Raw genomic sequence first — 12,074 nt, 5'->3', positions numbered from 1 at the left:
TCCGGACAAAAGAGGAAAAAGACCATCCAGATTGTTACCAGCACAAACTTCAAAAGCCAGCATCTGTGAAGGTATGGGGGTGTGTTAGTGGCCATGGCATGGGCAACTTACACATCTGTGATGGCACCATCAATGCTGAAAAGTACATCCAGGTTTTGGAGCAACACATGCTGCCATCCAAGCAACGTCTTTTTCAGGGACGTCCCTGCTTATTTCAGCAAGACAATGCCAAGCCACATTCTGCACGTTACAACAGTGTAGCTTCATAGTAAAAAAGTGCGGGTATTAGACTGGCCTGCCTGCAGTCCAGACCTGTCACCCATTGAAAATGTGTGGCACATTATGAAGAACAAAATATGACAACAGAGACCCTGGACTGTTGAACAACTGAAGTTGTACATCAAGCAAGAATGAGAAAGAATTCCACCTACAAAGCATCAACAATTAGTGTCCTCAGTTCCCAAATGCTTATTGAGTGTTGTTAGCAGGAAAGGTGATGTAACACAGGGGTAAACATACCACTGTCCCAGCTTTTTTGAAACGTGTTGCAGGCATCCATTTCAAAATGAGCAAATATTTGCACAAAAAACAATGAAATTTATCAGTTTGAACATTAAATATCTTGTCTTTGTGGTGTACTCAATTGAATATAGGTGGAAGAGAATTGCAAATCATTGTATTCTGTTTTTATTTACATTTTACACAACATCCCAACTTCATTGGAATTAGGGATGTATTATAACCACAGACATTAGCACATATGCACACAGTACTGTACACATGGTGCCGCATTCAAAGCCTCTTGTAATGGGCATTGATCTGGTGATAATTGTATGACACATAACTGCTGTTGTGGACAATTGGAACAGATTACTTCATATTAGGAATGCGGATATCAATCAAGGCCAAACATTGGCAATGGGAAACCGACCTTACATGCAAGTCAGGCAACATTTCTTGGTGCAGTAAGATGACAGACAACTCAATGTTTGCAGTTTTATTACTTCTCCATGAATCATTTCAGTGATTGAGATTTCTGTCATTTAGCCAGGTTTCTGTCATTTAGCCATTTCGCCACTCTCAACCCCCATTTTACCAGAGAGGGTGTATTGTGAGAGTCCAGATGCAGCACATATGCAGCTAGAAAAGATTTTGGGGTTAGGCAGCCATTCTCGCAGGGGAAACCTTTCATGTTCTTTTGTTGGTTGTTTCCACTGTGCATTTGCTTCCTCAAAGTCCCACTGAAAGATAAAGCAAGTGTGAATTTTATAATACATAATCATCAAACTCTACCAGGTTTGACACATACTGGACTATACATGTGCCATTGTGTGTGAATAAAATATTGGAAAGAAATACGACAGTCATGTTAAACTGCAGTTTCTGTAATTGCTCATTTCTTCACCTGCCAAAGAGCTGGCCCTATGAATGACTTAGCAAATCAGTAGATACAGTTACTGATTAATGTGTGTGGTGGTGGTGGAGGGGGGCAAAAAAAAATTATTGAAAAAAGAAATTGAGAGCGAGAGACACAGAGATGATCAGTTTTTGTAATTTGCTCTCTCCCCTTTGATCCACCCAGGGTTCATCCTCTGAAATGGCCATGTCACAAATACCCTTTCTCCCCATTACCTGGCATTTCCATCATGTTTAATCATTGCTGGGATGGTACATTCATTCCTCAGACTGGTTGTATCCAAAGCTAAATATTCCTTGTATTTTGGAAACAACCAATCTGGGGAATGAAAGTACAAAGCTTAAAATGCAAGCTCTACCAGCATTTAACCAAATTGAAATGATGTAGACATGTAACTCAAAAGACTATAAACATTTCTGAAATAGTGAAGGGCAGCACTAGTCCCCTATAGACAAGCCAAGTATTTTATTTATTTTTTACTTCTTCCTAGACAGACAGACCCAGCCCAGAGCTGGTCTTTGCAACAGAACAATTGGGCAGACCTGAAACAATTCCAGCCCCCACTCTGGTTGACTGTACCTCATCAGCTCCAAGTCAGCCTCACCCCAGCAAAGAAGTCACACTCAGTAAGAACCCACAGAACAATAGACATTCCAAGGAGCTGGCAACACTGATTTTGCTCAAACTGCAAATCATGAGCCACTTTTAAAAACAGGATGACATGTAATGCACCCAGAATATGAAATGACATTTAATACATGTTCTTCCGACATTTACAAACAGTACGTCTTGCCTTTGAAACATTTTCAACTTCTGGGTTTAAAACCATTCAGCTACATAAGTGTTGAATAAAACAAAACACATGGACAAAAACAGTCACAGACACACTGAATAACAACTTTATGGATTAAAATTTCCATTCTTAGGTTTACACATAAATCTGTACAATGGAGTACCAAGTTAACAGCTTCCATTAATATTAACTAAGAGATGGAGAAAATACCAGTGTGCAAGCAAATAATCTGTGCAACATCCAGGAGAGGCAATCAAAAACAAGCAGCTATTGACAGCAGTAACATTTTAAAAACAGCGATTTAATTTATATCAATAACTTTCTTTGAAGATCCTGCAGTATATGCAGTCAACAGACCAACAGTCAACGACAGCCAACTTAATATGAAGAGAGGTTGTATTTAATAGGCAATTTATTTGGTTTCTTCTTCTTACATTTTAAATTAACCAGGACAGGAATAACACTTTGTTATAATAACACACTGATGGTGATTTAAGTTACTTGGTCCAATACGGAATGCAAGTTACACGACTGAAACTTTTAAGTTTGCCTACGAATGCCTATTCTATGTACATAATTACATGTACTTAGAGTAGATTTGCACTCTGCAGTCAATGTATTCATATACAGGGCTATACTCCTTTTCACCAAGATTCAAAAATATTATTTCATCAGTAGATTGGATGAAATGTGTGGAAAACATGCCAAATCAACATGCAGATCTACGCTAGATCTGCTGTGGTGACCCAAACCAAAAATTTGAGAGGCCAAAACAAAGGCCTCCATTTTCGTATGTTTCAGTATAATTGTGGTGAGTGCATTTTTCACATGCACAATGGCAGTTAAAATGATTCTGACAAGGATGGCAGCAATGGTGGAATAACCTGTGACCGAAAAAAAAAAAAAAAAAAAATCATGACTTCAATATGCACAGTGCTTTACACACACACACACACGTGTACATGTAAAGAACCAAGCAATTATTTTACTACACTTAAACAATTAATACGTTAAGGTTTTATAATTTTTCCACATTTTGTCATGTTACATACTGCCTTATTCCAAAATGGATGTAATTCATTCTTTTTCCTCAAAAAAAAAAAAAAAAAAGAATTTCCTACACCCCACGACAATGTGAATTTTTTTTTTTTTTTTGCTAATTTATTTAAAAAGCAAAACAAACAAAAAACTAAGAAATCATATGTACATAATTAGCCTTTGTCACGGAGCCAAAACTGAGCTCTGGTGCAACCAGTTTCCACTGATCATTTAAAGGAGACCTGCATTGAAAAAAATGCAGTCAGATTTTTTGAACAAAAAATGACTTACATTTACACATGAGATTCTTCTGAATGTAGTAAAGTAAATCTGCAAGCCCAGATCTGTCATTCAATGGAGAAATCATTTGAAAATGACAAATTTACAGCTAACATTTACCCCTCCGCAAATTGTCCCTCATCATGGACGCTGCCGAGACGTCACGGACAAGACCCTCTCCCAGCATGCATTGCGCCAATTGTAATTTGTGGATTTACGTCAGTTTGCATCTGCACCTTTTTACGGAAGATCTACTTTTTTTAAAACTTCATATTGTCTTGCGGCACGTTTGGTGAGTACACATTTCTTTTATTTGTGCTTGAAAATTATTTTGGGGGACTTTTTCATACGCCCGTTTGATTGAGTGGTGTCGCAATGAAAATCTACTGTCTTTCGCCTCCGGTACCATCGCGGGATATGGAGGCGAGACCCGCAAAGAATCCCAGTCATTAAAAATATATAAACCTCTCTCAGCGTCCATGGAGCTCTGGGGCTCCGATTGCCGAGACGTGCGGTGCTGTGGATTTTGCCGCAAGAAGTCTGTCCTTGCAGCAACAGGTGTACCGGCCGCTTCGCATTAAAACAGCGAGCGTAATCTCAGGATTTGTGCCAAGTGTGCTGCAGCTCCATTCAATAGACAGAGAGGTGATGCCGGAGTTGTGCGCACCGGCTGCAAAGCAGACACGGGCGGTGTGAGTGGCCCGCGTCGGCGGCAGACTTAATAACTGCAGCGGAGGCAGAGAGCGGGAGAGGAAGAACGGCGCCGCTGTCGATGTCATTGCTGATCTGAGCACACAGATCTGTATCTCACATTCATTGCAGCTTACTTTTGGATGTTGAAACCAGGACGTGTATAAGTAACATTACTAACAGATAAAATCAATTTCAATGCGGGATCGGACTGAAGGCGGGAGCGCGTTGTCTTGTCCCTGACGTCATGGAAATGATACAGCTGTACAAACTGTTTTCACAGAGGGCTAAATTTTAGCTGCAAATTTGTCATATTTAAACGAAGATTTCTCCGCTGAATTACAAATTTGGGCTTACAGATTTACTTTACTGCATTCACAAGGGTCTTATAAATACATATCAGCTATTTCTTTCTGAAATCTGACCACATTTATTTCAATGCAGGTCTACTTTAAGCAAAAAAGGTTATTGATGTCGGTGGATTGAACCATTTCAGGTCTACTTTAAATGTTTCTGCAGCTTAACTGGAGTCCAACTGTAGTAAATTCAGTTGACTGTTTTTGTTTATTTGTTTATTTATTAGGATCCCCATTAGCTGCAGCAAGCTGCAGCTACTCTTCCTGGGGTTCACACAAAACAACAACCAAAATGTTTCTGTGAACGCTCTCAGTTGTCCGTGTGGTTTCCATAGTAGAGAAGCTTGAATCCTCGACTGGACTGGGTTGCTTGACGCAAGGACGTTTCGCTTCTAATCGCAGAAGCTTCCTTGGCTAAATTTCTTGCTCTGGTAGTCTGAGTTCTGTCTTGACTCTTGTAGAGAAGAACAAACAGAAGCTAGCAAAAGCTGGAGTTTTAAATCTAACAAGACCCCTCCTACTTAGAAGCAGACTGCTATAGGCAGTGACTAACAATTGCTCTAATTAGCACCTACTGTACTCTAGTTAGCACCCTCCTAATGACAGGGCAGGTGTCCCTCCTAACGATGGGACTGACGCCTCTCCTGACGACGTGAATGACTCAATAGTATGAACAAAAGAGTGAAACTGCTTTGACCTGAGTACCCCATTGTAGACAAGGGACAAAGGGTGTCTCAGACCCCCCTCCCCGGTTGAGGCTGGGTTTCAACTGTTTCACATACAAAGTTTCCTTCACTCCCCTCTCAAACCCATTTCTTTTCTCTGGCTAAGATTTTAACTTCCTTGTCCTCAAATGTGTGGTTCGTGTCTTTAAGGTGGAGATGAGCTGCAGGCTGAGGCTATACCAGCACCGCAGAGAGGGCATTGGTGGACACCATTTTCTTTATTTAAACATAAAAGTGTTTAAATAAAGTCCATAAAAGTCCTGCTCACAGACTGATTGCCAGAGACAGGACATGTCCACATCCAGTAAAAAGTCCGGACATCTCCAGTCCACTCACGGAAGATTTGTTCGCACTCGCACATGTGAACAATTAAAAGAAAAAAAAAATGTCTGGCTGCAGGCAGTTAGTTCCTTGTTCTCCCCTCAAACTCTCATCACTGTGTTAAAAAAGGACAGAAAAAGACAAGTCCTGCTCACAGACTGATTGCCAGAGACAGGACATGTCCACATCAAGTATAACTCCAGACAGCTCCACATTGGCTCACGGACAGTTCGTTCGCGCGCATGCATGCATCGCGCGGTCAAAGGAGGAAAGATAAACTATAACAGAACTCAGAGCACAGACCTGCAGCTCAGGACAAGAACAAATATAAACTAGAAGAGAAATCAGAATGCATAGTTTGGCTGCAGCCAGATTGTGCACTCTGATTTTCTGTGCAGAGAATCTGCAGGCTGCGTTCTCACCTCCTCTCTGCCCCTCGCTGCACGCACCTGACGCAGACATTCCTGTGTCGTCATGACGCCACAGGAAGCAACTCGAAGCCCCGGTGTGAAAGGGGCTTACCAGAGCAAGAAATTTAGCTGAGGAAGCTTCTGCAATTAGAAGCAAAACATCCTTGCATCAAGCAACCCAGTCCAGTTGAAGACAAGCTACTCTACTATAAACAACCAAAATATACAATAATCAAAAATGCATTAATATATATATATATATATATATATAATAAAGGAAAAAAATAAATAAAACCAATCAGCTTCCAGTCACATTAATCATCACACTGGACATGATTTGGAAAGACACACACCTGTCCACATATAAGGTCCCACAGTTGACAGTGCATGTCGGAGCACAAACCAAGCATGAAGTCAAATTGTCTGTAGACCTCAGACAGGATTGTCTCAAGGCAAAAATGGAAGACATTCAGATCCACTCTTCCAAGAGCTGGCCGCCTGTCTAAACAGAGCGATCGGGAGAGACGGGCCATAGTCAGGGAGGTGAAAAAGAACCCAATGGTCACTCTGTCAGAGCGCCACCATTTCTCTGTAGAAAGAGGAGAACCTTCCAGAAGGACAACCATGTTTGCAGCAATCCCCCATTCAGGCCTGTATGGTGTTTGGCCACACAGAAGCCACTCCTTAGTAAAAGGCACATGGCAGCCCACCTGGAGTTTATCAAGAGGCACCTGAAGGACTCTCAGACCATGAGAAACTAAATTTTCTGGTCTGATGAGACAGAGATTGAACTCTCTGGTGTGAACGCCAGGCCTCATGTTTAGAGGAAACCAGGCACCATCCCTACATTGAAGTATGGTGGTGGCAGCATCATGCTGTGGTGATGTTTTCAGTGGCAGAACCTGGGAGACTAGGCAGGATTGAGGGAAAGATGAATGTACAGAGACATCCTGGATGAAAACCTGTTCAAGAGCACTCTTGACCTCAGACTGGGGCAGCGGCTCATCTTTCAGCAGGACAATGAACCTGAGCACACAGCCAAGATGTCAAAGGCTTCAGGACAACTCTGAATGTCCTTGAGTGGCCGAGCCAGAGCCCAGACCTGAATCTGATTGAACATCTCTGGAGAGATCTGAAAATGGCTGTGCACCGACGCTGCCCATTCAACCTGGTGGAGCTTGAGAGGTGCTGCAAAGAGGAATGGGCAAAACTGCACAAAGATAGGTGCACCAAGCTTGTGGCATCACATTCAAGAAGACTTGAGGCTGTAATTGCTGCCAAAGGTCCACCAACAAAGTATTGAGCAAAGGTGTAAATAATTACATGTGTCAGTTCTTAGTTTATTATTTTTATAAATTTGCAAAAAAATAAACTTTTTCATGTTGTTATTATGGAATACATAATATTAATGAATACATAATGAATGTATTCATTTTGTAATACAGCTGTCACATAAAATGTGGAAAAAGTGAAGCGCTATGAATACTTTTCAGATACACAGTAGTCACCTTTGATTTTTCATGTGTATTGAATCGTGAATAGGTGTATAGTGATTTGTATCCTATCATGGAGCAAGTATATTGTTCCACCATTGGTTGAAATCTAGTTTTAATGAAATACCTTTATTTGTCTGTTATACTGCAATCAGGGCACTGCAGAGACTGCATGCGTTTGTGCTTTAATTACTCAGCTACCAGTGTGTTCAATATTTTGCAATCTATTTTTTATTTTGTTGTTCCATTAAAGCTCTAAAATTCTGCAAGAACAGTTTCAAAACAGGCCAACCTCTTTCAGACACAACAAATGGTGGTTGTGCTAAACCTTTCCAACATTGCTTACATCCTCCTTGGAAAGTACAGTAAGGAAGGTTCTTTTTAAAGCTTCATGGCTTCAAAAACAAAAAGCCTGTAATTTAATTTTCCCTACAAAGTCAAAGTATGCTTTTATGAGGAAGGAAGCTAAATTACAAAAATGAACCACTTTCTCAAGCAAGAATAACTTTTCCCTGAAGCAAATACAGTATATGCTGCCCCAATGGGGATCTTTAACGCTCAAGCAACTGCAAACTGGATTATGCACAGAGAAACACAACCCGAGGCCAAAAATAAATAAAAATAAAGATAAAAGGTATGCTGGACATGGGTACTGGCACCTTTTGATGAATTTACAGTAAATCATCACTTCCACACCAGGTTTCTTGACATGAGTCGGGGGATGGCTACATCAACATTTTCAAGTGACTGTTTGTGTTGTTCATTCACATCAAACATTCCAATCACGGTATTGTGTGGTAAATCTGTGTGGAGTGGGCAGTTGTCAAAAACTGAGTGACTCTGCAAGAAGACGATGACTGAGGGAAGCCGTTAAGACGCCCATGACAACTCTGAAAGAGCTATAAATGTTTGTGGTTGTGACTGGAGAAGATGTGCAGAGCACAATGTTTGACTGTTTCATCACCGGTCATACAGCTTCATGTTCAAGTAGCAAATAGGACTTTCTTAAAAAGAGATGATGAAATTCCAGATAGTTTGCCTGAAGGCACATATGGGAGATGCAAGCCTAGATTTGACTGGTTTTCTTGTATAAAAATCCTTCTTTGGCCCTTATTTCACTTTATAAAAGCCCTTTGCTTTGCTGAAAAACATTTTATTTTTTTATGTTTTCATAATACAATATTGGTTTGTTTGCATTCATTTCTGAACATATTTTAAAATATGACCATGACTATAAATGGCTGCCATGGTAAAAACGAAAAACATTGTGAAACATGCTGAGAAGTAGGCTTACTGGGGGAGGATACTTTGTGTCAGCTCAGTAAAAACACAGCAGACTAGGATAACTGATGAGACATTTGAGAGTGCGTGAGGTCTATCAAGAGGAAGTATTAATGGTTGTTGCTGGATTGCATTTTGCAAGATAAATGAAGCATTACTGTGGACTATGATTGGTCAATTTGGAGCGCCACCTCTGTGTATGTCATCGTCACAACATGGACTATGGTAAAAGTGTGATTGGATGCAGTACAAGTTGAAGTCACAGTTTTGGGTGGATTTATATGTCCCCCGATCGATGGATCGAGTAGAACTAACTAACAGCCAATTTATGAGTGTATGCAACACAGATCACATGTGATTAGTGCTGAGCTTGTGTATAGCTCGGATTGTGCCGCCCATGTTAATTATTGAGTAGAGATCTTCTGAAGGGCAGAGAAACAGAAAAGTGTCGGTGCCTGTTTAATACCCTTCAATTTGTCACACATTGATAAAGTGACTCAACCTTTGCCTCGTGCGTGCTGAAGGGAAAACATTACAAAATGTAAAAAAAACTAGATATCTGTGAGAAAACTTGCAAAATGATACCCAGCACTCTGCCACAGAAGTTTCCTGCAAGTACTACAGTATATATTGGTGATAGGAAATATTTTGTGATATGTTGGCATTAAATTGGTCAGCCTCTGCACTGAAGAGCCCTTAAAGTCTGTTATACAATTTGTCATTACATGATGTATAAAACAACAATGAAAGGTCAATTTATTTTAAAGATGTTAGTATTTTCTTTCACGCACATCTTCACATGTGTGCTAAAATGGTGTGATGCTGAGGAGCAGCTGCATTTATGAAGTAAATACAAGCAACATACAGTGCCCTCTAACAGTATTGGAACACTTGGTATTTAACATATTTTAATTTGTTTATGCCATTTCAAATACAAAAAATAAAAATTTCTAAGATTTTCTTTGTTAAACTCAAACAAAGAAAATCTCTACAACCTCATAAAGTGGCATAGAGGATGATTTTCTAAAAAAATAAGACCTGAAAGTTCAGCTACAATTTGCCAGAAGGTACATCTGAGATGCCTAGATTTGATGTTTTGGTGAAAGAAAATCCTCCTCTGTACCACTTCATCATGAAGCTGTATAACTGGGATACATGCTCGGCTTTTATTTGCTGATTTCTCTTCAGCTTTTAACTTGATGCAGCCTTGCCTTTTAATTAAGAGGTTAAGGTGTGATTTTAAATTGCCTCACCAGATGGTTGAATGGTTGGCGGACTTTTTAAACGAATAGGAGACAGAGAGTTTTGGTAAATGGACGCGTTTCAGACTCCTTAGTTTTGTCCACAGGCTCACCACAGAGCTGTGTTCTTTCCCCCTTGCTTTTCATCTTATATACAGATGAATGCAGAAGTGTCAGGCAATGCAGCTATTTAGTTAAGTTCTCTGATGATACTGCTTTGCTGTCCCTTCTTCAGGGAGAGGAGTCAGGACATGGGGAGGCCCTTGCTGATTTTGTTTCATGGTGCGATACAAATCACTTGGAGTTAAATGTATCTAAAACGAAGGAGCTTATAATTGATTTTAGACATAAAGGGTTTGCTATAGACAGCATTATTCATGGGAAAGCTGTAGAAAAAGTTCCTGCATATAAATATCTGGGCACTTTTTTTGATGAGAAGTTGAGATTCGACGTAAATACGGCAGACATTGTGAAGCAAGGGCAACAGAGAGTGTACCTCCTTCGCAAATTGAAGTCCTTCTCTGTCAGTCCTGTTATTATGGGTCATTTTATCCGTCCTTTATTGAAAGTCTTTTATGTTTTTCTTTCATCTGCTGGTTTCCTAGCCTGGCACTGAAAGATAAAAGTAGCTTGCATAGTATCACAAAGACATGTTCAAAGATCATTGGAGTGGAAACCAGAGACCTAGCTAGTTTTTGTGAACAGCAAATGGTGAGGAAGGCAAATTGTATTTTGTCTTCTCCCGGACATGTGCTGGCAGGTGAATTTTCTTTGTTGCCTTCGGGCCGTCGTTATGTTTCACCTGTCTGCAGGACGAATCGGTTGTTAAAATCTTTTATTCCTTCTGCTATCCATCTTTTAAATTCCTTGTAAGGTGTGGATGTATGGGTATGTGGATGTAGTATGTTGCACATTTTATGTGGATGTAGTATTTTTTTTTTTTTTTTTTTGTGATGTGCCGGTATGCAGGCTGCTGAAATTAATTGCCCCTGGTGGGATGAATAAAGTTGTCTAAGTCTAAGTCAAAACATGCACTATGCAGTTTCTCCAATCACAGCCACAGAAGCCTATAACTTCTTCTGGGTTGTCTGGGGTCTTGGTGGTTTTCCTCACTCTTCTTGCACAGTCACTCAGTTTTTGAGAACTGTCTACTCCATGCAGATTTACCAGAGCGCCATACTGTGTATATTTCTTCATAATTGATGTAAATAAAGTCCAAGACAGTCAGTGACTTGGAAATGTCCATGTATCCATCCCGTAACTTGTCTGGGAACAAAAGAACTGGCAATAAAAGTGATTTACAGGTATAATACCAAAGTATTAAATTACTTGTGAAACCAATCATCTTGGCTTTTATATTTTTAATTATACCATGGTCAGTGAGAATTCCATGTCGAACTGGGGTGCATTATTTTGTGTATACGCACACGTAGTTCGGCGAGTTAAGTCACTGTTATAATCACTCCACTCTGGTCGTCACCACAGCAACGCGCAAATCAGTTGGCGCATATCAGCTGTGTTTTGACAGGTGAATGACAGAAACGCGATAAAACATGGATTTCCATTTTCGAACTGGACAAGATTGAAGACGGGAAAGAAGACGAGAACGGTTCTATCCTTGCGGGCTGCCGAAGCACTCCGCATCAACATCAACAGCGAGCGTAGTCTCTGGACCTGTTGCCAGAGTTGGCCGCAGCTCCATACAGCAGAGAGGGGGGGTGGTGTGAGTGGCTCACTGCGGCGCGAACCCGCAGACTCGGTAAGCACATCGGAGGCAAAATATCTTGAGACTGGTATAAAATAGTCCCAAATAATATTTGTGTGTTAGCTCACTGTGTGGAACCATGGTATAAGCGGATTAAACAACTCGAAGCTGTGCATTATACGGTTTGAATGCACGACGTGGAGTCTAAAACACCACGACGTGTGGGACCATGGTATAAGCGAATTAAACAACTCGAAGCTGTGCATTATACAGTTTGAATGCACAACGTGGAGTCTAAAACACCATGACGTGAAGTGGAGTGGTG

At 40.6% G+C, this 12,074-nt stretch overlaps 1 protein-coding gene across 1 annotated transcript in view; it reads right to left on the bottom strand.

Moving 5' to 3' along the window:
* Window positions 1-982: 982 nt before the first annotated feature.
* The window catches only part of tmem44 (transmembrane protein 44), a 49,981-nt gene continuing 38,889 nt past the window's right edge, over window positions 983-12,074 (bottom strand). The window contains exon 10 of the mRNA XM_034179953.1: window positions 983-1,241. Within this exon, the coding sequence (XP_034035844.1) occupies window positions 1,059-1,241 (183 nt within the window). The 3' untranslated portion in view covers window positions 983-1,058. The remainder of the gene's footprint in view (window positions 1,242-12,074) is intronic.

This window comes from Thalassophryne amazonica, chromosome 10 (genome assembly GCF_902500255.1).
Source record: "Thalassophryne amazonica chromosome 10, fThaAma1.1, whole genome shotgun sequence".
Lineage (NCBI taxonomy): Eukaryota > Metazoa > Chordata > Actinopteri > Batrachoidiformes > Batrachoididae > Thalassophryne > Thalassophryne amazonica.
This window is presented reverse-complemented; position numbering and strand designations above follow the sequence as displayed.